General features: G+C 35.1%; 1 protein-coding gene across 1 annotated transcript in view; it reads right to left on the bottom strand.

The window, feature by feature from the left end:
* Nucleotides 1–27,496, bottom strand: part of AQR (aquarius intron-binding spliceosomal factor) — a 111,098-nt gene that overhangs the window by 43,630 nt on the left and 39,972 nt on the right. The window contains exons 10-17 of the mRNA XM_032417944.1: nt 24,563–24,639; nt 21,356–21,420; nt 20,020–20,136; nt 18,175–18,288; nt 16,479–16,582; nt 6,775–6,877; nt 4,035–4,155; nt 957–1,098 (exon numbers count right to left, since the gene is read on the bottom strand). Coding sequence (XP_032273835.1) covers nt 957–1,098; nt 4,035–4,155; nt 6,775–6,877; nt 16,479–16,582; nt 18,175–18,288; nt 20,020–20,136; nt 21,356–21,420; nt 24,563–24,639 — 843 coding nt within the window. The remainder of the gene's footprint in view (nt 1–956; nt 1,099–4,034; nt 4,156–6,774; nt 6,878–16,478; nt 16,583–18,174; nt 18,289–20,019; nt 20,137–21,355; nt 21,421–24,562; nt 24,640–27,496) is intronic.

Here is a 27,496-nt window from a genome sequence, read left to right on the forward strand (position 1 = left end):
GAATCTGTTCACATTCAAAAACTGTTAAGCTTTTCATACAGAATGCAGTATAATTGTATGTGTATGCATAGTGTGACCAGAATATAATAAAAATCCATTTTATAAGAATTTTACTAGTTTATAGTCACTTGTGATATATAACTTACCCTCATCAATTCTATACGTAGAATGAAATAGTGAATGAAGGGCATTTATCTCATGTCTAAATCAGTCATGTCTAAAAAGCAAAACGGACCTTCACAAATCTCATAATGCAGAGCTGCCTACAATAACTAGAATGAAAGTCTTTTCTTAGCTAAAAGAATTCCAGACATGAGCTAGCAAGTGGGGAGTTGAGTTTAAGCAGAAGACTTCCTCAAATAAAGAGACCTACTCAACTGGCCCCCAAAGTAAATCCTGATGGTTTAGTCAAGGTAATCTATGGAGGGAGGACCAGGGAAGACTTTGCAATGTTCGATTCCATGTGATGCTCAGCAATGCTCCTCATCTCTTGCCAGGTTCCTGGGAGAGGCTAACTGAAATACTGGCGACAGCCACAAGAGCAGCTGGGGTAGTAGAAGACCTCCTTATCATAAGCTCCCAGGACTTGAACTGCTGTCCTAGTAAAGGCCCGCTGGTCAGCCCATACCGTCCCTCTTTACCCTTTTGCTAATGTCCACCCTACTCTCCCCTCTACATTTCTCCCCCCACCATCCTCCAAGAATGAAGACCTCTCCTCCCTTATCCCCAGTCCCCCAGCACCACACCCAAGTACCCAGATACATATTTTATGTTTTAGCACTTTTGGTATACTCTAATCCACATTAGAGAATTTCTCAAAGAGTAAATATCTCATATTTTGGAGGGCATCTTCACGCCAGGCATACTATTTCTAAATACACTTATGAGGTTTCTGACAGAGGTTATGTCAGTCACTGTTTGCACCTCTTCATCATAAGTGGAACCAATTTACTAACCATGGCTTCATTCTGCTGACACTATCCTCGATGTCCTGCCTAATTTCGTAAGTTGATTCTAAGCGGAAGAGATTAAAATTCCTTAAGAGGTAATCATGAAGAGTCAAAAACTGCAAATTCAACTTGGGAAGAGCAAGACAACCTGAAAAAGAAAACAGCATCCACATTTGAATTATTCTTTTAATCAGACAGCTGTGCTATGTATAAAGAAATGCACTACAAATTTGGTTAAGGGTTTAATTTAATGATGTCTGAAATATAGCATATTTGATAAGGTTCTATTTTTATTTTCACACAGAAATTGAAAAACCAAGTTAACAAATGCTATCCATTAAGAGTTGGGAAGGAAGGATAAATCTCATTAATACATATAACCGTGCATCAATGATTCAGATACAAACAGGCTTCTCAAAAGTATCTGAAGATACTTACAATTAATATAGTCTCAAGTAATTTAAAAATTCTTCCTTTACCCCCTCACTTATATTTGGCAAAGCTTGAAGTAAACAGTGACCATAAACTAAGCCCATGACAAATTTACCATGAAAGCTAATTAGTTAGTATATTACAACATATTAATCTATCTCCAATGAGCACTATTGTGCTCTGAATCTCTGCCTTTTGGCTAGACTTTAAGGATAAGGTATTCGTTGTATACTATTCCTGGAGTTACTTCCCTTCTCTGACTATATTAATGAACAATATTCTTTCTAATATCTTCACTAACTGCTCTTTCCCTTGGATAATAAGTGAATAAGCACTTGGCTACAATACCAAAAAGGTTAAAAAAAAAAAAAAAAAGAACCTCAAAGTAAACACATTTTACTGGAAAATCATAATATTTTCATCATCTGTATCCATTCTTACCAAATGGCAAAGAATATCAATGCAAAAAAAAATTTCACATCATTTATGTTAGATTCTGATTTATAATCTAACTCAGTATCTTTCAGGCCAGAGGCTGAGGGAAAGTGTCTCTTTAGACAGCATAATTTTATTAAAAAAAAAAAGAATTAAAATGTGACTATTTTGCAACTGTCACTGAATTAACAAATCTAGCCATTAAGCAGCAATGGCTACTTATATCACACACACACACACACAAACAACCAGACATTCTGTGCATCTGATGAAAGAATACAGCACCACCAAGAATCCTGCCAGAGAGAAAACCTCAGCCTGACCAAGCCTCTGCATTCAGCTGCCAATCTGCAAGAAAAATAAAGAGCAGAGAGACATACTCAACTATACACTGAGTAGTCAGAAAAAACTAGACTGTGGGAAACTATACAGATCAAACAATTCGGGTTCTTCAAAAGAAAAGGAAGGGATACAGAGGGCATTTGTGAAGTAAAAGACATTTTAAAAACGTACAAGATTGACTATCACGCATGGATGCACAAGTAGGTGATAAAACTATGAAGGAATATATAGTGATTGCTATAGAAGTCAAGAAATGGTTACTTTCAGGTGGAGGGAGAAGCAGTAACTAGGAAGGAGCTTACGGGAGGGTTCTGGGATAGCTAATAAGGTGGTTATTTCCCTTATAATAATTTGTTAAGCCCTGTATTTATGTTGTGTGGCTTTCTATATTTGTGTTTATTTTCTTAAAAAGGCTCAAAATGAGGGCATAAAATTTTACAAGGATTTTCTTTACAATTCTTAACTATATCTTTTTAAATATCTGTACCAATTTCACACTTATTTTCTCTTCTTGGGAGCTAGAAGCAGTCTGCATAAGCATTCAGTATTAGCTTTGATCTTTGCCTATTTATGAGCATAGATATTGAGCCCCTAAAACACAGTGCCATCCATGGTCCCTCAAGAACAATGGCATCACATAGCCAAATATCTGAAGACAGCTTTATTACAGTTAAACCATTTGGCAACTAATATTGTTCTGAAATACTTTCCTTAACCTTCATTAATTGCAGGTGGGAAAGAAGAACAATATTTTATAGGCTAAGCAAGTGTGTTTTAAACTCAGAGCAGCATCACTGGATAGCACCAAAAGCTAGATGAAAGACTATGTACATATTTAAGGACACATAAGCTCTGTACTGACAAGACAAAATACTAAGTGATATTTGCCTTTTAGGAACTGATTAGACAAAGAGTTAGATGTCATACATACATGGTCATAAATGCTTTTAGCATGAACAAATTAGAAAAGTGAAAAAACAAGGCATTGACCTTTGTAAGAATAAAAAAAATATGAAGACTGCCTATTCCGAAATCTAGCACAATTTTGGTGCACTGGCTTTACTGAAGTTATGGATACGACTTCAGGATACGACTCTGAAATATCCGTTTTTCTTTTAAATAAATTACCACTGGTGATGTCTTTAAAATAGCCAAACTTCTCATAATGATGCCATTGTTCAAAAAATTTCCTTAATTTTTTTTTTTAAATATGCCTTCAAAATATGTCAGAATGTACTTCAGCATATACTCAATTGTGACAAATTCTCATCCTTAGTGGATGAACAAAAGCATCTAGGAACAAATCTGTTGAAACAGATAAGTAAACCAGGGAATAACTATTTTTAATCAAAATGAAGGGTTTATTATTAACTACTGACAATTTTTGGTGGTCATTAGCTGGCTTAACAAGGAATTCAAAAGAACTTCTAAAAAAGGCTTTGAAAAATAATACACTACCAAACAAAGCCTTTTACAGCGACATAATGAGAGCTATACTTCCTTCACTATTAGGTCTCCTTAAAACATAGTTTTATGCTTACGGTCATATTTTATAAAGGATAATATATGTATATGATATATATATATATCTCATCCTAATATATGTATACATGTGCACATCTGAGCATGTGTGTGCAGCACGCATGCACAGCACACACACACACACACACACACATTAGGGCATGGTTAAATTTAATAAAAATCCTTAATACTACGCATTCAAAATACTGAATAGTTTCCAGCTTTAAAATTGAACTTCAGGGTACCAGAAAATTATCCTAATGCATGTAACAGATAGGAGTATTTTCAGTTACATATGATAAATTCTAAACTAAATTTCATGGTACACCTGAATCCTGTACTTCTCTGCCATACCTTCCCCAGAATAGTACTCAGTTGGGACAATATTTTCATCCCATATGATTTTCTCAGTTGGATACAAAGGCATCTGGTTCAACTGCTGAATCTGAGAAATTCGACGTTCATGACGAGATACCTAAAAGAAACAGATCATGCAGAAAGTTAGAAGCATCTTTTCTTAATCAAAATAATTTATGGAGAAATTCACCATAAAGTATGGATTGAGAAGTTTCATGTCTTTCAGTTATGGTACCACTTAATAAGAGGGTTTTTTCCCTTTTTCCATTTTCTCCATAAGTCAAAGATGAGAGAGGCACCAATTATGATGGGCTTTGGAATCAGGCAGATCAACACCAAGTACCTCTAATTTATGAGCTATGTAAAAACTGGGCACGTTCCTTTAACTTCCCTGATCTTAGCTTCTTTTTCAGTAAAACAGATAAAAAACTCACCTCTCAGGTTTCTTATGAAAATGAAACGGAATACTGTAAAACAGCATCAAAGTGCCTGGCACATGCCAAGACCTTAAAAACCATAGCACTTAATATTCACCGATGTTAAGCCCTAAGTCCTAGATTATAGTTTTCATTCTACTACTAATTAAACAATATGGAAAATTTTGTTTATTAAAAACCTGGGGGCACCTGGGTGGCTCAGTTGGTTAAGTGTCTGACTCTTGGGTTCAACTCAGGTCGTGATCTTCAGGTCAGAAGATAGAACTCAGCACTGGGCTCCACACTCAGCGTGGAGTCTGCTTCCCCTGTCCTGCTGCCCGCCCCCCCACCTCACTCAGGCTGTTTCTTGCTCTCTGAAATAAATAAATAAATCTTTTTAAACACACACACACACACAGACACACACACACCTGGCCTCAGTTTTCCTTGTAAAATGAGAGTTGGCCTTTATGACCTCTATGTAGATTTCCATTGTTAATATTATAGTCATCTATCTCTAACAGAAATAAGCTTGTTACCTAATTAACATGTTAAAAAGATACATGTGGAAAATGTGTCACGTTCTCTTCAGTACAGAGAGTATTATTTTAGGAAAGAAAATAGTGTGATATCATCTAAACAATATGCATATTTCAACTTCTTTATCATAATTCAGATATTAGAAGAATCCAAAGCCTAAGGAAATCCTTTAGGAGAGAGAGGAAATGAAAGATAATGCCGTAGCACTATAAATTTTTAAAACTGTTTTCTTTTTGGCAAAAATATTTAAATTTCATGGATGAATCTTAGCTGTAAGACTGTAAAAGGCACAGGATCTGCTTTATACTTAAACCTATTTTCCATTAGAAAGAGTCCTTAAAAAAATCCTCATTTCTTTGTATAGAAGGATTTATTATTAATCCCCAAACCTGACTTATGAGAAAAGATTTCATGTTGTCAGAAAATAGGACAAGGAAGTTTTAGAAAGCACTTGTAGTCAGAAATAATGAAAAGGCAAAGATGGTGACCTAAGACATACATTTCACACAAGTAAGCATATCAATAAAAAAGTATTTTCCATACTTGAATTAAGTTAAAACTCCAAGAATATCTCTCCAACTGGCACTTAAACACCTGTCATCAGGCTTAAAACACCTGCTACCAATAGCTTCTGGTTACTATCCCCAAAACTAGCATCATCTTCTCTATAGTAAGAGACTGTATTTTACACCCTATATTAAAAGTATGAGCTTGGAATATAAATCACAAAACTGTGTACCTATTATGGTTCCATACATGTAAAAAATGCATATACACACCCACACAGTTTATGTTTGTAGAGATATAAAAAACGAACTAAAAACAAAAAAATTAAAACAAGGTATTTTTTTTTACTCATGCAACTGGCAGAAATTGGGATGACTCATTAACATCCAATGCTGCTTAAGGAGACACACTCTAATACACTGTTGGTAGGAACATACATCTTTCAGAGGATAATTCGGCTGAATCTTATCTTTTAAATAAGCACATGCTTCAATCAAATAATTTCACTTCTAGGTACCGCTCCTAAATGTCCACACATATGCACAAACAGGCATGTGCCAGAACCACATCATTATTTATAAAAGTGAACACTGCAAACAGCTTAAATATTCAGAGTGGGGATATAATTACTCATGCATTTTATGAATTATTTTTCTAAAGCTAAAAATAAAATATTCCTATTCCTCAATTTTTCTGTGGACCTAAAACTGCACTAAAAAAATAAAGAAATAAAACCTTACCAAAAAAAAAAAAAAACCTTACCAAAAAAGTATTAAAGTCCATTATTTCCCAAAATGACTGAAAAACCCGTTAGAATTCTTAAACCACCAAGTCAGTGATAACTTTTCTAAATATTCCTCAGTTTTCTAATGATAAAGGTATGCCTTAATATTCAAGGTACCATATTTAAATAACTTTTAAAATAAATGGTTAGATAAATATGAATGCATATGTATTACCTGTGTCTGTGTAACTATGACCTCTAAAAGGCAGGAATGGTGTCAATTATCAATGTATCCCTAATGCCTGAATCCAGTGCCTGACACAGAAGCTGCTCATTAATGTTTGCATGGACTGAATTCACGCCATGAAGCAGTTTTAAAAGGTTAAAGACTTAAGAAAAGAAATCTAATAGATAAGAAATCTGACAAAATCATATGATGATGTAACTGTGAAACAGGTAGCAATGACCTACTTAACCTTTAGCCCAGGAAAAAATTTGTATCAACCCACGTCTTTAAGAAAGGGAAAATTTAAAGAACATTAATATTTACCAGCAATTCTAGAAGAAATTCTTTATCAAAAGTTGTGTCTTCATTTTTAGGAAGAGTTGGTAACAAGCAGAGGTATGATGCCACCTGGTGGAGCGTATTTGAACTGCAGAATAAGGAATATTCGGATCAGAGTATCTTATTAACTTACTTTATTTTTGAAACACACAATTTCACAGATGGTTTAAAAAATTTTACCTAGCAAATATAACCCTATGAAACTGCAGCAGATAAAAAAAATCAGCAATGAAAGTTAACCCCCTTAATGCAGGTTCTCAAAGGTCTTCTGCAAAACCCCTGTGGGTCCCTGAGACCTATTTCTAGAAAGTCTGCAAGAACGGTATTTTTTTCAATTAATACTAAGACATTATTTGTTTTTTCCACTATCTTTACATACACAGTGAAAAGCAATGGTGGGTAAAACTGCTGGCATGGGTGAAGGCGGTGGTACCAACCAGGGCTATAAGGAGCCATAGCATTCCTTACTGCCACATGCAGAGGGGGGAAAAAAGCCACTTTCATTTAAGAATGCCCTTAATGAAGTAGCAAAATTAATTTATTAATTGAAATTAAATTGCTACTTAAAATTATTAATATAATTCAATTTGGACTCTTGAATATCTGTTTTTTAAAAATTCTGTGTGAAAAGATAGGAAGTACACATTTTCCACACAATTTTTACTTCAAAGAACTAATGACAAACTATGGTTATTCAAACTTGAATAAATGGCAAAAAATTTTCAAATCTGAACAAAATAAACCAATAACTCTAAGGAAAACAACTGATAGTATTTGTTGCCAAAGATAAAATTGGAATTTCCAAGTGAAAAACTGGAATTCTGGAAAACGTGCATTCACCACCATGAGCTGAACAGCTTTCCATTACTTAAATATAGTTTCATCACCCTCGCCAAATGCCCTCACACACTCTATCCCAGTCCCTGGTAACCAGTAACCTGTTTTTGATCTCTACAATTTTGCTTGTCCCAGAAGGTCATATATAAATGGAATCATACATTATATAGCCTTTTGATACTGGTTACTTTCATTTAGCATAATGCAACTAAAATTCACCCACACTGTGTGCATTTGTAATTGGTTCCTTTTTACTGCTGAGCAGTATTCCATCACAAAGATGTAGCACAATGTGTTTATTCACTCACCAGTTGAAGGGTATCTGTTTTGGACAACTATAAAGCCACTATACAAATTTCCCCACAGATTTTTGTGTGAACATAAATTTTCATTTGGGTATATCTATGAGAACACTAGATTGTATAGTAAATGCATGTTTAACTACAAGAAACGGTCACATTTTTCCGAAGAGGCACTACCATTTTGAATTCCCACCAGCAAGGTGCGAGAATTCCAGCTGTTCCACTTCCTTGTCAAAAGTCAATACAGAGCATGTTTTTTAACAATTCTAATAGACATGTAATGGTATCTCATTAGGATTTAAACTTGCATTTCTCTAATAACTAATGATGCTAAACATCTTTCTGTGGCTTACTGAAATGTATCATCTTTGGTGAAGTATCTGTTCAAATCTTTAGCTATTTTTTTTTTTTTTAAGATTTTATTTATTTATTTATTTAATTGATGAGAGAGAGAGAGAGAGAGAGAGAGAGAGAGAGACAGTGAGAGAGGGAACACAAGCAGGGGGAGTGGGAGAGGGAGAAGTAGGCTTCCCGCAGAGCAGGGAGCCCTATGTGGGGCTCAATCCCTGGACAAAAATCTTTGCACAAACCATAATCACAAAAATTTTCTCCTATATGTCCTATTAGTTCTGGTTCTGATAAGTATGTCTGTGATTCATTTCGAGTTAGTTTGTGTACATGATGTGAAGTATGTGTCAAGTTTCATACTTTGCATATAGACGTCCAACTGTTTCACCACCGTTGTTGAAAAGATTATCCTTTCTTCAGTGAGTTGCTTTGGCATCTTAGTCAGAAATCAACTAAGATATATGTCTAGTCTATTTCTGAACTCTACTCTGTTCCAGTGATCTATATGTCTATATGTCCTTTATTCAATACCACAATGTCTTGATTACTGTAGCTATACAGGCAGTCTTGAAATTAGGTAGTGGGAAAACTTCAACTTTGTTCTTTTTCAAAATGGTTTTGGCTAGTCTCTTTGTCCTTCTATATTAATTTTTGAATAAGCTTGTCAATTTTTAGAAAATATCCTGCTGGGATTCTGAATTATACCTACAGATCAATTTGGGCAGAATTCATACCTTAATTGAGTCCTCTCATCCATAAGCAAGGCAAATGTCTCCATTTCTAAAATTAATTCACTTTAGTTGCACAGACTTCCTTAATATGGTTTCAGATACCACATTGAAACCAACATTTAAGAAACTTCCACTTGTCAAGTTGTGATATGGTATCAAAGAAAAATATTCACAATTATTTGAAAAGGCTATTAAAATATACTTCCCTTTTGCATAAGGGAATTTCTTCATTTACTTCAACCAAAACAGTATCTCACAATAAATGAAATACAGAAGCAGATCTACAAATCCAACTGTCTCTGATTAAGCCAGACATTAAAGAGATTTGCAGGGGAGGAGTTAAAATGGTGGAGGAGTAGGAGGACCCTAAGCTTGTCTCATCCCTTGAACACAGCTAGATAGTTATCAAATCATTCTGAACGCCCAAGAAATCAATTGGAGGTCTGAGAGAACAAAAACTAGTCTACAAGTAGGAAAGCGACCACCTTTTGGAAGGAGTCCCAGAAGATGAAGAGAGAGAAAAAGGGACAGAAGGTTTATTTGAACAAATTATAGCTGAAAACTTCCCCAATCTGGGAAAGGACACAGACACCAAAATCCAAGAAGCACAGAGAAATCCCATTAAATTCAACAAAAGTCAACTATCGCCAAGGCATAGCATAGTCAAATTCGCAAAATACATAGACAAGGAAAGAATCCTGAAAGGAGCAAGGGAAAAAAAAAAGCCCTTAAACTACAAGGTTAGACAGATCAGATTCACAGCAGATCTGTCCACGGAAACTTGGTGAGCCAGAAAGAAGTGGCAGGATGTATTCAATGTGCTGAATGGGAAAAAATGCAGCCAAGAATTCTTTATACAGCAAGGCTGTCATTCAGAATAGAAGGAGAGATAAAAAGAGTTTCCCGGGCAAACAAAAACTAAAGGAATTCATGACCACTAAACCAGCCCTGCAAGAAATTTTAAGGGGCCTCTTTGAGTGGAGAAAAAAAGACCAAAAGCAACAAACACTAGAAAGGACCAGAGAACATCACCAGAAACACCAACTCTACAGGTAACACAATGGCACTAGATTCACATCTCTTAACAATCACTCTGAATGTAAATGGACTAAATGCTCCAATCAAAAGACATAAGGTATCAGAATGGATTTAAAAAAAAACAACAACAACAAGATTCATCTATATGCTGCCTACAAGAGACTCATTTTAGACCTGAAGACATCTGCAGATTGAAAGTAAGGGGATGGAGAACCATCTATCATGCTAACAGACATCAAAAGAAAGCTGGAGTAGCCATACTTAAATCAGACAAACTAGATTTTAAAACAAAGTCTGTAACAAGAGAGGAAGAAGGGCATTATATCATAATTAAGGGGTATATCCATCAAGAAGATCTAACAATTGTAAATATTTATGCCCCCAACTTGGGAGCACGCAAATATATAAATCAATTAATAATAAACATAAAGAGTTTCCTCAAAAAGTTGAAAATAGAGCTACCCTACAACCCAGCAACTGCACTCCTAGGGATTTACCCCAAAGATACAAATGTAGTGATCTGACCCCAGTGTCCATAGCAGCAATGTCTACAATAGCCAAACTATGGAAAGAGCCCAGATGTCCATAGACAAATGAATGGATAAAGAAGATGCGGTATATATATATATAATATATACATATACACACAATGGAATGTTACTCAGCCAACTAAAAAATGAAATCTTGCCATTTGCAACGACGTGGATGGAATTAGAGGGTATTATGCTAAGCAAATAAGTCAATCAGAGAAAGACAATTATCATATGATCTCACTCATATGGAATTTAAGAAACAAACAGAGGATCATAGGGGAAGAGAGGGAAAAATAAAACAAGGTGAAATCAGAGAGGGAGACAAACCATAAGTGACTCTTAATCATAGGAAAAAAACTGAGGGTTGCTGGAGGTGAGGGGGGTGGGGGGATGGGGTAACTGGGTGATGGACATTAAGTAGGGCACATGATGTAATGAGCAGTGGGTATTATATAAGACTGATGTATCACTGATCTCTATCTCTGAAACCAATAATACATTATATGTTAATTAAATTTAAATTTTAAGAAATGAAATAAAAAAATAATAAACATAAAGAAAATCATTGATAATAATACAATAATAGTAGGGGATTTTAACACCCCACTTACAGCAATGGACAGATCATCTACAGAAAATCAACAAGGAAACAATGGCTTTGAATGACACAATGGACTGGATGGACTTAACAGATATATTCAGAACATTTCATCCTAAAGCAGCAGTATACACATTCTTTTTGAGTGTACATGGAACATTCTCTAGAACAGATCACATACTGGGTCACTCAAAAAGTACAAAAAGATCGTGATTATATCAAGCATAGTTTCAAACCACAACACTATGAAACTTGGAAGTCAACCATAAGAAAAAATTTGGAAAGACCTCAAATACATGGAGGTTAAAGAACATCCTACTAAAAATGAGTGGGTTAACCAGGAAATTAAAGAAGAATGAAAAAAACACATGGAAGCAAATGAAAATGAAAACACAACAGTCCAAAACCTTTGGGATGCAGCAAAGGCAGTCCTAAGAGCGAAGTATATAGCAATATAGGCCTTCCTCAAGAAGCAAAAGTCTCAAATACACAACTTAACCTTACACCTAAAAGAAATAGAAAAGGAACAGCAAATAAAGTCTAAAGCCAGCAGAAGAAGGGAAATAATAAAGATTAGAGCAGAAATAAATGATATAGAAACAAAAAACCCAGTAGAACAGATTAACAAAACTAAGAGAGGGTTGACAGAATTAATAAAACTGATAAATCCCTAGCCAGATTTATCAAGAAAAGAGGAAGGACCCAAACAGATAAAATCACAAATGAAAGAAGAGAGATCACAACCAATACCATAGAAATACAATTATAAGAGAATACTATGAAAAATATGCTAACAAACTGGGCAATCTAGAAGAAATGGACACTCCTAGAAACTTACAAACTATCAAAACTGAAACAGGAACAAATAGAAAATTTGAACAGACCCATAACCAGCCAAAAAATTGAATCAGTAATCAAAAATCTCCCAACAAAGTCGTGGGCCAGATAGCTTCCCATGGGAATTCCACCAGACATTTAAAGAAGAGTCAATACCTATTCTTCTCAAACTGTTCTAAAAAATAGAAATGGAAGGAAAGCTTCCAAACTCATTCTACAAATCCAGCATTACCTTGATTCCAAAACCAAAGACCCCACTAGAAAGGAGAATTACAGGCCAATATCCCTGATGAACATGGATGCAAAAATTCTCAATAAAATACTAGCAAATCGAATTCAATAGTACATTAAAAGAATAATTCACCACAATCAAGTGGGATTTATTCCTGGGCTGCAAGGGTGGTTCAGTATTTGCAAATCAATCAATGTGATACACCACATTAATGAAAGGATAAGAACCATATGATCCTGTCAATAGATGCAGAAAAAGCATTTGACAAAATAAAATTTTTTTATCCATTCTTGATAAAAACCCTCAACAAAGTAGGGATAGTTGGAACATATCTCAACATCATAAAGGCCACATACAAAAGACCCACAGCTAATATCATCCTCAATAGGGAGAAACTGGGAGCCCTTCCCCTACAGTCAGGAATAAGACAAGGATGTCCACTCTTACCATTACTATTTAACATAGTACTGGAAGTTTCAGCCTCAGGAATCAGATAACAAAAAGAAATAAAAGGCATCCAAATCAGCAAGGAGGAAGTCAAACTTTCACTATTTGCAGATGCCATATTCTATGTAGAAAACTCAAAAGATGCCACCAAAAAATTGCTAGAACTAATACATGAATTCAGCAAAGTCACAGGATATAAAATCAATGTGCAGAAACTTGTTGCATTTCTATTCACTAATAATGAAGCAGCAGAAAAAGAAATCAAGGAATTGATCCCATTTGTAATTGCATTGGAAACAATAAGATATCTAGAGATAAACCTAACTAAAGAAAGAGGTAAAAGATCTGTACTCTGAAAACTACAGAACACTTATGAAAGAAACTGAAAAGGACACAAAGAAATGGAAAAGCATTCCATGCTCATGGGTTAGAAGAATAAACATTGTTAAAATGTCTATATTACCCAAAGCAATCCACACATCTAATACAATCCCTATCAAAATACCACCAGCATTTTTCACAGACCTAGAACAAACAATCCTAAAATCTGTATGGAACCACAAAAGATCCCAAATAGCCAAAGCAATCCTGAAAAAGAAAAACAACTGGAGGCATCACGATTCCAGATTTCAAGCTCTATTACAAAACTGCAGTCATCAAAACAGTATGGTACTGGCACAAAACAAACACACAGATCAATGGAACAGAACAGAAAACCCAGAAATGGACCCACACCTATATGGGGAACTAATCTTCAACAAAGCAGGGAAGAATATCCAATGGAAAAAAGAGGGTCTCTTCAACAAATGGTGTTGGGAAAACTGGACAGCAACATGCAGAAGAATGAAACTGGACCACTTTCTTACACTACACACAAAAATAAATTGAAAATGGTGAAAGACCTAAATGTGGGACAGGAAACCATCAAAGTCTTAGGGGAGAGCACAGGCAGAAACCTATTGGTTGTAGCAACTTCTTACTTCACGCTGTTGGAGGCAAGGGAAACAAAAGCAATTATGAACTACTGGGACTTGATCCAAGATAAAAAGCTTTTGCAGTACAGCGAAGGAAACAATCAACAAAACTAAAAGGCAGCCTACAGAATGAGAGAAGATATTTGTAAATGACATCTGATAAAGGGTTAGTATCTAAAATCTATAAAGAATCTATTAAACTCAACACCCAAAAAAACAAATAATCCAGTTGAGAAATGGGAAGAAGACACTTTTCCAAAGAAGACATCCAGATGGCTAATAGACGCATGAAAAAAATGCTCAGTATCACTCATCATCAGGGAAATAAAAATCAAAACCATGATGAGATACCACCTCACACCTGTCAGAAAGGTTAAAATTAACAACACAAGAAACAACAGGTATTAGTGAGGATGCAGAGAAAGGGGAACCCTCTTGCACTGCTGGTGGGAATGCAAACTGATGCAGCCATTCTGGAGGACAGTTGGGAGGTTCCTCAAAAAGTTAAAAACAGAACTACCCTACGATCCAGCAATTGCACTACTAGGTATTTACACAAAGGATACAAAGATACAGGTTTGAAGGGGTACATGCACCCCAATGTTTATTGCAGCATTATCAACAACAGCCAAACTATGGAGAGAGCCCAAATATCCACTGACTGATGAATAAAGAAGAGGTGGTATGTATATACAATGGAATATTATTCAGCCATCAGAAAGAATGAAATCTCGCCATTCACAACAGTGTGGATAGAGCTAGAGTATATTATGCTAAGTGAAACAGAGAAAGACAAATACCATATGATTTCATTCATATGTGGAATTTAAGAAAGAAAACAGATGAACATATGGGAACGGGGAAAAAAAATGAGAGAGGGAAGCAAACCATAAGAAGACTCTTAACGATAGAGAACAAACTGAGGGTCGATGGAAGGAGATGGGTGGGGGATGGGCTAAATGGGTGATGGGCATTAGAGAGGGCACTTGCTGTGATGAGCACTGGGTGTTGCATGTAGGTAATGAATCACTGAATTCTACTTTAGAGACCAATATTACACTGTATGTTAACTAAAATTTAAATTAAAAAAAAAATTTGCAAAAATGCAAAACAATGCCACTCCCCACTATATATTTTTTTAATTTTGGACAATACATTTTTCATTAACACTACATATACTAACATATAATAGGCTTTTAATTGATTTTAATAAAGTATTTAAAAATTTTCCAGTTTTAATTTCTAATATAGTGAACATAATGGCTATAATCCACATTAAAAAAGTTTTTTAGCATCCTCAATAATTTACAAGAGTATAAAGGAGCATTATGGGCAAAAATAAATTCCCCATATGGATTATGCAGCTAAACTGAACATAAAAAAAAAAAATCTATGGAAGTGTTTTAAAATATAATATTTTATAATCTTATGGTGATGAAGGCCTTCTACATAAACCATTTGTTACTGTTATAAAAATGACTGACAGGATTAAAAATTTAAAACATTCGTAATAACAAAATACACCAAAACAAAGTTTAAAAGTGAGAAACTGAGACAAAATAACTGCAACACAAACTAGACAAAATATCAGAGCATGCAAAATAAATAAAGGTTTCTTTAAAAAAAATCAGTACAAGCGATGAAATACAAAATAGCAAAAGATAACAAGAAAGTTACAGAGGAAATGCAAATGGCCAGGAAAAATAGAAAGATGCTTAATTCCCCCAAGATAATCACAGAATGCAAAGTTAAACAATGGGGGTTCTTTTATTCTTGGATCAGCAATAATCTCTCTACCTACTTGGTAGAGAAAGAAATAAATCCTCATATGCTGTTGGTATAATCGATATTCCTTCGAGTCAATTATACTGCTTCTGGGAATCAGTACCAAGAATTTTTATATAGATATAGAAACAATGTTGTTCATTACTGAATTGTTAGTAATGGCCAAAAATTTAGAAGGTAAAGATGTGTCAACAGTAGAGTGATTAAAAAATAGTATAGTTGACCTGTCCAATGGAACTTTATGCAGTTCATTAAGAGAATGAAACAGATTTTTGTGTTATTTTAAGAGTCATTATTAAATCTTCTTAAGAAAATCAACAACCAAACCAACTTTCAATTTGAAACCAAATTTGTTTCATTTTAAATAGTCAATGAACTAAATATAATTTCTCCCAAGAATTAAGGACAATGGGGAGATAACAACACAGTTAAAAGTTAGACTGCCTAGGTTTGAAATTGGGATCCTAGCTCTGCCACTTACCTGCTATTTGATCTAGGCAAATGACTTAACAAATCTGTGTCTCAGTGACCTTATTTCTAAAACGGTACCTACTCCTCACACAAATGAATGTCTTGAGGACTATTTACACACTTGGTAAGTGCCTACCATGTACTATAAATGTCTTACTACCATTTTCAAAGAAGTGTATTAGCTAAGTGTCAAAGAATATTAGTAATTTCATAAATTTTGAACACACAAAAATTTTTCTCATATTCTAATATCACATATGAACATTTACTGGTTTCTGTTTTATATTATGATTGATGGGATACCAGTTTTATGTTCTATTCTAAGAAAAATGTATGATTTAGGAAAAATGTTTAAGTTATGAAAAATATAAATTTTGCCCCCCAAAACAGAAGATCAATAATTATATCTAAGTGACTTAAAGATGCCAACTGCTAGAGAGGAGCACTAGTTTTAGCTGTCAACAGAGTGGTGCAACAAGTTACATTACTTAGTAGTGCAAAATGATTAAAAGCAAAAAGAAAATTAAAATTCAGTTTTCCTTTCATGTCGACTTACCTGAGAGGTCCAAAAAGCTTGACCAAAGATTCCCGAGTATCTACTTCTGCCACATTTGAGAGGGCAAAATCATAGAGTTCAGGGAAATGTGCAAAAGCAGCTCTCTAGAAAAGAGAATAAAATCAGTAACTAATGCCTACATATTAATACAATCAACTACAATTTATATACTACATAATAAAAATAATATTTAAAAAATATTAATGCACTTTTCTTTCTTATGCTTCTCATATGTGACCTCTGCCTTATTTAGCCAGAAGCATTCAATACAATGGGAAAAAACTAAAATTATTCCAGCAGGATTGCAAAAACAGAGTCAATGTTCAGTTTTATATTTCTAATGCTGTATTTTGAAGATACATGAAAACAGCCACGAAAGCCTTAGCTTCACTGACAGGAAGGGAAAGAAAAATAAAACAAAACACTTTATTATGAAGAACTGGCGCAACAAAACTAAAAGAAAGTTCCAAGGGAAATTCCCACTGGAGAAATAGCTTGAGGGAGAATTCAAAAGCACAGTGGTTTGTGCTTTTACTTTGGAACTCTGGAAAGAAAGGACCTCTCAGGGTAACACCCCCAACCAACCATGGGGTAAGCTGTAAGAAAACAAAAATAGCAGCATTACAGTGACTGGGTAAGAGTGTAAAAGGTAGTCTTCCTTAATGTCCACGTGGCACAGAGAAGATGCAGATATTTTCATGTGCCTCATAGTAGATGGCACCACAAGTTGCCAAGGTTATTGGTGAGCATGCCATGAGATTACTACAGGTAATAGCAAAACGACCCTGCAACCCAAGCCTCAGTGAGTTGTTTAAGCTAGGAAATGAATGAGAGTCAGCTCTCAGGAGAACTCTAGTACCACCAAGAGCAAGGCTGGAACCTCATCAGCAAGGAGATAGCCAAGCTCCTCGGGAACCATCATCATGCCTTGCCTGGTGCCAAGAGAGCAGACCACATGCCACACGAGCCGTGGTCACTTCAACGGCAGAAGCAGAAGGACAAACACACTACTGCTCTGAGAAGAGCAGGAAAAGACATTTGAGCCAGGACTCTGTGCAGATCACTCCTCTTCCAAAATGATGAGGCTATCATAGTGCCTCCACATATCCAGATGCCATTCTGGGAAAGAAGAGGGAGAGCAGTGTCCTTGAGAGATAGTGGAATTGATTATGAAAGACAATTTGAACTTAAGTTTGACTGAGTCTTTACCCAAAAAGACTCTTTAAAACAGAAAGAACTGAATTTCTTCAAAGTGACAAATAAAAGCCACCAGAAAGAGTAAGAGCAGGATGAGATCAGTAATAGAAAACAAAAGGTACTTTGTTGACATAGCTGAGCTGTATTGGCAAATTTCAGTCCCATTATGGTTGTTTATTTTTAAAATGTACAAAATGCTCACACATACTTTGTCAATATATTGGAATGGTCTTTCATAAAATAAAAATGGTAAGTATATGCATCAAATTGGCCCAGTAACTGATAGAAAATTTGACTGTCAAATATCAGTATTGTGATTCTCAAGACTGAAGAGAGCCATTTTTTCCCCATGGATTCATTAGAATTAGCAATATTTAAAAAGTTCAATATGAAAACATCATTAAATTAGTACTTTCCTCTATCTGTACTACACAAAACTAAATTATTTGTGACCCAACTTGATGGAGCAGAAGCATAGGCTGCACTGCATTTCAGTTACCTGTAGAGAAGTAATTCTGTCATAGTGAATTGTAGTCATCTCATTCTCTGTCAGAGCATTTCCAGTCTGGTCGTTAATCTCAAAACCAGTATAGAACTTAAGCATGTCCAAAAGCTGAAAGGATACATTTACATTACTAAACTGTGTGAACATAAGAACAAGAAACCAGGAACAAAAACTACTATAAAGAATAAACAAGTCCATATAACTTCTCAGAGGTGCTGAAAAACTCCGGAATGTAAACACTGCAACAAACACTTTAGAACATATCCTAACATGTTACTTTTGTAAGAATAAAGTATGAGTCTAGTGAATAAATTATTAAAGTCTATTTCATAGACATGGTCTACTTCTACAGAGAGGAACTTAAACTGTAATCCCAATAATGAACAGACATTAAGGATCTAAGGAAGTCAAACACTAATGGAAAAAAACTACATCACTGCAAATTTATAGAACTAGACCAGTAGGGGGAACCCATGAGGTCCTTTGCTTATGCCACTTAATACAGAATTTTCTGAATGAAGGTTTTGGAATTCATAATTAAAGATACTCTCCTCTGTGTACTGCTTCTATTAGGGAAAAGCAGCAAGGTGAGGAAAGCTAAGATATTTATTCCTCTCATCAGTCTCCATGGCCATCAAGCCCTTTGTTTGGCCTAGTTACTGCTGCTAATGAAGGCCTGTTTTCCCTTCCTAGCAATGGCATCAAGAATCTACCGGCTGCATTCACCCCAAATCTGTATTATTCTTAATTCTAATCTATGGAAGATCAGATATGAGAATTTTAATATGTTGTAATGTATGTGGCAAATCACTAGACAGAAATTTAATAAGAGAATGAGAAAAAATATAGATACAAGATAAAAAAATTCTTGGGGCGCCTGGGTGCCGCAGTCGGTTAAGCGTCCGACTCTTGGTTTAGGCTCAAGTCATGATCTCAGGGTCGTGAGACTGAGCCCCAAGTGGGGCTCTGCGCTCAGTGGGGAGTCTGCTTGAGATTCCCTCTCTCCCTTTCCTCAGCTTGCACACTCTAAATTAAAAAAAAAAGAAAAAAAGATAAGCGAATTCTTTTTTTTTTTTTTTTTTAAAGATTTTATTTATTTATTTGAGACAGAGAGAATGAGAGAGAGAGCACATGAGAGGGGGGAGGGTCAGAGGGAGAAGCAGACTCCCTGCCGAGCAGGGAGCCCGATGCGGGACTCGATCCTGGGACTCCAGAATCATGACCTGAGCCGAAGGCAGTCACTTAACCAACTGAGCCACCCAGGCGCCCAAGATAAGCGAATTCTTAAAAAGAATATGTAAACACATAAAAATTGTATTTCCAAGTATGATCTCATTGAAAGGCAAGTGTTAGAAGTTTGTTAGAAGACTTTCCTCCTGAAAAGGAGATGTGAAACAAGAAATGTGAAACACTAATACGTCTTTCTACCCAAGGCAGCAAATGAGCACTTCCATGCTATCAACTGTCTCTGTCACCATCTTATGGAAAGACAGCCATGATATTAGGGCATAGTTCTCTTGAAATTAATGCTTATCATCTATTGTATTCCACAGTGGTTACTAACATAAAATATATGAGTATGTGGGACTACATTGCCAAGATCATAATTTAGTCCAATAATAAAATCACATATGATTAACAAAAGTTCTTAATCATTCATTTTCTATATTAAGACTTGATTTTACTTTAAAATGACTAATTAGGAATTTATATTATTCAATTCAATATTTAGCAAAATTTCCTTTATATCATCCACTGGTATTAGTTTCATGGCAAAAAAAAAAAGATCAATTTAGAAATGAAAACTGTATGTAACAGTTCAGATCTATCAATGCTCACCTGGGAAAATAGATGGCCATCCTCTTCCCTATGAACAAGATTGGAAAGGTAACAGTGAACCAAAAGGTGGGAGTCATCCAGGATGGTATTAAACCAGCGCCTTGTGGGGAGTAGGGCCTAGAAAAAATAAACATGGCACTAAGTCTGTATGATCTCTGCAGCTAGAGGTAAAATCTACTAATTTGCTCAGAAGTGTCAATCACATACAAGGTACCCTCTAGTCTCCCAAAAGTCACGGTGCACAAAGCAAGGGGTCTGGTCAATGCCATAAGTAAAGTCAGTGGCAATGTTTAAAAATAAAATCTAGCACTGAAGAAATTTCACATATATAGGCCAGTAGTTTTCAAACAAAATCCTATATGAAATCCCAATATGTATTGTGTATAGATTTAAAAGTGGTGCTACTCTGAGAGAAAAGGGACTAGGGATCTCTATGTGAAGACTTCTTTCTCCATATCTTCTTCCCACATCCCCCTTGTGACAGTCAGTAAGACAATGTCGAGATAGTGGTATCAGTTTGAAAACCTCTAATCTAATCAAATATCCTCATTTTATAGAGGAGGTTATCAAGATCCTCAGAGGTTATATTTTAGTTACTGGCAGAACTAGAATCTGAATAAAGATCTCATGAATGGCTGCTAGTCCAATACCCTAATCCTTATGTCAAGAAACCACCCTCTCTCTCCAGATAAGAAATGAACACAAAGGATTTTCTTTCAATTTCCTGTAGTAAAGAGGGAAAGGAAAGGAAATGAACTCAATCTGAATTACACCAACTCTGCATCTGAACTTTGTCAAAATCTTGCACCTAATATTATGAAATCTTCTTTAAGAATCTTAATTTAAAAAACTGACAATAGCAGCTATATCTTTTTTCATCAACAATATTTAGGCACATTTAGAAAAGTGAGATTATTAAAGAGATGGCCATAAACCCGTAACTTCAGCCACAATTAAAACTCTAAAAAAAACAAAAAAAACACACAACTCTATGATGGGGGAAAAAAAAAAAAAGCCAAAACCAAAACCAAAAACGTCTATGATGGGGTATTAAAATATGATAGAAAATAAAATGCTATTGCTAGACTCATGTCTAATAACTACACTATATAATATTTTTTTCTACAAACAATAGCCATCTGACAGCTATTTGAAAACCTCAAGGGCCAACTGCTTTTGACTTTCCTCTCTCCGTTACACCCAGAAACAGGTAAAAAAAAAAACTAAGGCCAGTTTGAAGTAATGAAGAAATATTTCATATATCTCATATAGTCATATACTCAACCTTATCCCCATTAAAGATGATGTAACAGAAAAGTCACTGCACATTTCTTACCTCTAGGTCAATCATAAGTTCAATGAATCTTTCACAGTAATGAACTTTGTCCATAGTGACTGGTTCTAGAAGTAACAGAGAAAACATGTTAGAATCTTCTTACTTAGGCTATTCAATGTACTAAATCTTAAAATTGGCAGTTATTTAGTTATTGCAACTGTCATCTGTCTCTTATTCATCAGGACAGGATCATGATTCAGAGTTAAGGACCCCACCTGTATTTCAAAAAAGGCAGGTCTTACCCTTATGTTATGTCTACAAATATAAGAAAATGAAAAACCTATCTTGGGTCAGAAACACATTTAAAGTATCAGGTTTGCAAAAACATTTTTAAAGTGCTTAGATTTAGATCTACTAATGTCTGTAATAATTAGTCATAAAAAATGACCTGTACTAAATGATTAGATTTGAAAAAACCGAGTAATACAAAAACTAAAAAGGCAGTCTAAAACAAAATAGAACTAAAAAGGTGGTTTAAATCAGTTCTTGACCCACTTTCCTTCTTATCTTCACACACTGAACTCCTACAACTTCTCTCATATACATAAACACATATACGTATGTATACACGCAGACATAGGTACCTGTAGAATGCAAAGAAAATGGGTGGGAAAGGTACACACCAAACTAATTAAAGGGACAACTGTTAGAGGAGGTTTTTTTCCACTGTATATATATATATTACTTTTTGACATTAAAATGTCAGTGACAGAGCAATGAAATATTTTTAAATCACTACCTTATTTTATGCTATTCATGAGTATTAATGTACTATTTTTAAAAACATTTACTTTTGTTTTTAAATAATTACAACCTTGTAACATGACAAACTTTTAGAGTACAAGTTTTGTTTTTTTTTCTAATGCCAAGTAATAGTCTACCATTTTACCAGCTAAACCATCCTGCCAAGATTCTGTCAATTAAGAAGGAAATAATTCCAGGGTCCCCACTGCTGCTTAGTCTAAGGACTCCCAGTAGCGACTAACCCCAGTGCTTAGATTTAACCTATGAATGCTTAAATAAATCCACATAATATTTAATTTATTTGTGGTATACAGGAAAATAGAAGGCTTCATCTGAAGAAATGTGAATACTTTTGTGACTAATATATGGAATATTAAGTAGAACTTTTCTAGTTAACACATGCTCCAAATCCAGACCGTGAAATAACATAACCATAAAATTTCACAGCTGGAAAAGACCTCAGAGAATGCCTATTCTAGCTCTTTTCCAGGTGAGAAAGTGAAAACCAGAGAAAATGACCTGGTAAAAGTGTAGAACAAAATAATGGCTGGTTAGAACTGGAATTTAGGTTTTCTGAGACATAATCTAGTCATATAGCTGTTGAAACTAAAGAATTTAAAGGAGCAACTTATAAATTAAATCCATGCAAACTAGTCCTCTGCTTTTTTTTGTTACTGTAGAAGAAAAATATTTTTCTCCAAAATTTAAAAAGCGAGCAAACTCTGTACTCTGTATTTTTATTTATAGTTTGAGAAAATTACTGGCAATGACCTATTTAAAATTAAAATTAGAACATGATGCTTGCCACTCAACTTCTGAGCTCTGGTGAATAAAGCTGCATATTTTTATGTAAGTTGGCCCTACTGGGCATATAGTTTAGAGCTGAAACCTTGTCATTCCAATTTCAGACACCAAGATATCCTTATCATTTGCTTCTTATGTACATTGTGGGTGTTTTTTTTTTTTTTCCTTTCTTCTGACAGCAGTCCTGACATCTCAGATCAACCTACACAGATTTCCTTTATAATAACCGATAGGATATGTTGTTTTTCATAACCCTGTAAAATGAAACTATGATCCTTATTTTTTTTAAAAAAACAGTTTTCTGTTTTCTAACTATATAATCCATCTACCTTTACCCTCTCTGAACTAGCACACTACTTTCATCATCTTATTGGTTCCTCTGCCAGAGTTAACAAATTTTGATTAAAGCTCAAGGTCAATCTATGAAATTTTGTTTTCTGGCAATAAATAAACAATGGTAACAGCTGGTGGTTTGAAGATTGTTAAAATTAATGCAGATGCCATGCTGCTGTTGTTACTTGATTTTCAAACCTTGCTGATGCCCCAAAATTAACATTCTATAGCGATGTCCATTTTTATGACCTTAATTATGATAGGCATTAGCACTTCTAAGCACTCATTACTACCTTTTGTGCCCCAAAAGAGAAATCTAAGTTTTCCTTCTAGATTTAAGCCACTTAACTGAAAGACTTAAAAATACTAATATTAAGTGACTTAGATGATTAGCATATGACAATTTTTTTCTTTATACTGATGCTGGGACTAATCTTATGCCTCAAATCAGGTATAGCTGATGGACAGCATTAGCATCTATTCCTCACTGAATTATAGGTATGATTTTCAGTTGTAAAATATTACTTGGAAGATCGGCATTTATAAGTAATCCTGTTGTATTTTAGTTTAAAAAAAGCTACAATCTCTGATGCAAAAATATAAATATGATACATCTACACAGCTGTTTTTAGATTATACCCCACTTAGAAAATAAAATTTTATTAGCCAATCTTACATAGCATATATACACCTTTATTAAATAAAAAATATTCTATGTACATTCACTAAGTGCTTATAAAGATCTTGCAAACTCAGCATAATGTAATTAGCCCCTCTTGGTATACAGGCATTATCTCACACACACACACACACAAATATAGTATAATCATGGTATATTTTTAAGTATATAGTCTACACAACATACATTTGTTTCATCAATAAGTGGAGGCCATGTTGGAGGGAAATCTTTCCCATTTTGTCTTGTAGCTCATATCTCAAAAATAATTCTTTCCCCTCCAAACAGTATTTGATGTTGTTTAAAAACACTATCTAGCACCATATTGTAAATTCCACGTGGGTCTGTGACTGTCTTGTTCACCACTATATCCCTGCACCTCGTTCAGGACCTAAGTCTAGCAAGCAAACTCAAAAAATATTTGCTAAGTAAATGAGTATTTCAATAACAATGCAGGTACCTTTAAAACATGTGAATTTTTAAGGCAGTCACAATACTCAGACTGGTAATATACATGAAAAGGGGAGGATAGATATGTTGTCATTATGATCTGAAACTATTCTAAGAGCAGGTTTCACACTGAAGACTAGTAAATACTGTAGAGGCACCTAAATGACAACTTCACAAATGAGCTAAGAGAAGATAGTTACCAGAAAGAGGCACTGATTTCAGCACAGAGATAAACTTCTGTATGAGTTGTGAAAGAAATCTTCTTTCTTGATAGGCTCTAAAATCAGAAAATAACATTGACCAAATTATTTTTGAAAAATAATTATTTCAAAAGTAAAATTAAATGTCGAACCAGCCTTTCTTATACTGTTCAAATGCTCCATTTTTCTCTGAAATTGGGACCATAATTTGAACACACAGCTGCTTCTTTATTACTGGTGTAATAAGCCAGCTAAGAAACACCCCTTTCTCTTACTGTGAAAGTTTTCACTTGTGATTTAAAGGTCAGAACTAGAAAGGAGTTTTTAAAATTTCATTTATAGTCTGCCCTTAAGGTTCAAAATTTAATGTTTAAGTATGTAGTTAAAATAAGATAAGCAATTTTATACCTTAATATGTTTGAAGTACCACACGTAATAGAATATTACAATGTCTAAAAATTAAATGTTGGTTTAAAAACAATTTTCTAGGGGCGCCTGGGTGGCTCAGTCAGTTAAGTGGCTGCCTTTGGCTCAGGTCATGATCCCAGAGTCCTGGGATCGAGCCCCATGTCAGGTTCCCTGCTCAGTGGGGAGCCTGCTTCTCCCTCTCTGCCTGCCTGCCTCTCTGCCTACTTGTGCTATCTTTCTGTCAAAAATAAATAAATAAAATCTTAAAAAAAAAACTTAAAAAAAACCCAACAATTTTCTTCTACTCATTACTAATTTAAGATGCACTGTGTACCAATAAATCAACAAACAAACATTCATCAGGTATTGGACAGCTGCAAATGATTATGCCAGTCCTGCTGGAAATACAAAGGAGGGGAATGACTAAAATGTACTTGAATGACAGGTATTATAATTTAAAGGTAATTAGTAACACAGGCCAGCACATAATTAATAAAACTGGCTGACATTAACTGAGCACTTAGTGTGTCAGGATCTGAGCTGCGTTAAGTACTTCATATGAATAATCTCATTTAATGCTGACAACAGTCCTATGAAATTGGTACTACTTACTGTCCCAATCTCACACTGGTGCTGAAAGAGGTGAGATTAACTTGCCCACAGTTACACAGCAAGCAAGTGTGGAGCCTAGTTAAGTCTGACTGTAGAACCTTTTCTCTAAATAACTACACATATTCTAACCATTACACAAACAGCCAGCATTTCAATAAAAAACACACAGCATGTTTTTGGAATTCAGAAGAAGAAAGCACTGTGGTCTAAAGTAGTTTGTCTAGAAGTGCTTAGGTTAGCCTTCAATTAAGTGGAGTGGAGGGGAAAGGGTACTTAGGGAAGCAATGTTTAAGAAACAATTAACAGAGTGGGCCAAGGATTTGGAGGAGTTGCAAAAATAGCTGGGGGTTTTTGAATGCCACTGCAAGGAGTTTAGAGTTTACCCTATGGGAACCAGGAAACCACTGAAAGCTTGTGAATAGGAATATGGCAAAGAAAACAAAATTTTCTAAAGAGATGGCTAGTTAGGCTCATTGTTGTGGGAAAGCTGGAAGAAACACCAAATAGGAATTTATTGTAGTGCTTTAGTCAGGAGCTGTGAAGGCTTGAATTAAGACAACAGCAGTGTGAATAGACAAGAAAGAAGAAAAAGGACAAAAGATGATCCAGTAGGACTGGTTGATGGGATATAAACTGCTAGTCAAAGGACTGGAGTATTCCAAGCCCTACTGTCTGGAAGAATTAAGAGAAATTGTCCAGAAAGGCAAGTTTAGGAGGAAAAACAATGACTATTACTTAAGCCAAAATAGAGTTCATGGCAAACAGAAGTACAACTGATCCTTCAATAGCACGGGTTTTAACTGTATAGGTCTATTTACATGCAGATTTTTTTCAATAAATACACTACAGTACTGTGAATACATTTTCTCTTCTTTATGATTTTCTTACCATTTTTTATTCTCTAGCTTACTTCATTGTAAGAGTCCAGTATGTAATAGATATAGTATATAAAATATGTGTTCACTGACTGTTATTAGTAAAGCTTCTGGTCAACAGCAGGCTATTAGCAGTTAGGTTTTGGGGAAGTCACAAATTGTATGTGGACTTTTGACTGTATGGTGGGCGGCGATTGGTGCTCCTAACCTCTGTGCTGCTCAAGGGCCAACTGTATACAGCAAAGGGTTATACGAAGACTGGAAAGCAGAGAAGACAGGGCCACAGAGATTTATGGTTAAATCATATTGAGGTAATGGTAAGAGTGGGTTTAAAAAAAAGAGTAGTCAAGTAGTACAGATGCCATGTGATTAGTTCAATCAAGAGGCTGTTGGGTGGGAAGACACCATGAGAGATGAGACTAGACTTGGAAATTAAAGAAGGAATTTTCCTACTCTGACCCTAACATCTTGTCCTTATAGCTCTCACTCCCTTACACCGAAACTCATTTCTCTGACATGCACCTTTTTACAGTTCTTCTCATTTTCAGTAACAACCAGCATAACTCCAGGTTTCACTTCCTTTTGTCCTCAACCCTCTTTTCAGGATTTATGTATCTCACTAAATCATCTCATCCATACTCATGGCTTTCATTATTAGCTACACATGTACAGAGTACTCTCCTAAGTGGAAGAAAAAATAAGCTAGATCTAGAAAGTTATCCTAGGTCCAAGGGAAGGGAGTCTTCAGCATATTTACATAAGTAGAGAAAAAGGAGTGAGTGGAAAAGAACAATAAAAGATGGAAACAGAACAAGGAGTGCTGCTCCAACAGTCACACGTAGATAAGGCAAGGTCACAGTTAGACCAGTTAGCCTGAAAGAGAGAAAGAAAGAGAGAGAGAGAGAGAGTGCTCTTGGAGTATGTAGATCCTTCCCCTGTGTCCTACTAATACCACTTTGTTTGATGAAATAAATACTTACTGCCAGACTTACCCAACTGATTATAAATATTACTATTAAAAGAACCCATAACCCTCACT

Source organism: Phoca vitulina, unplaced genomic scaffold (assembly GCF_004348235.1).
Source record: "Phoca vitulina isolate PV1807 unplaced genomic scaffold, GSC_HSeal_1.0 scaffold20, whole genome shotgun sequence".
Lineage (NCBI taxonomy): Eukaryota > Metazoa > Chordata > Mammalia > Carnivora > Phocidae > Phoca > Phoca vitulina.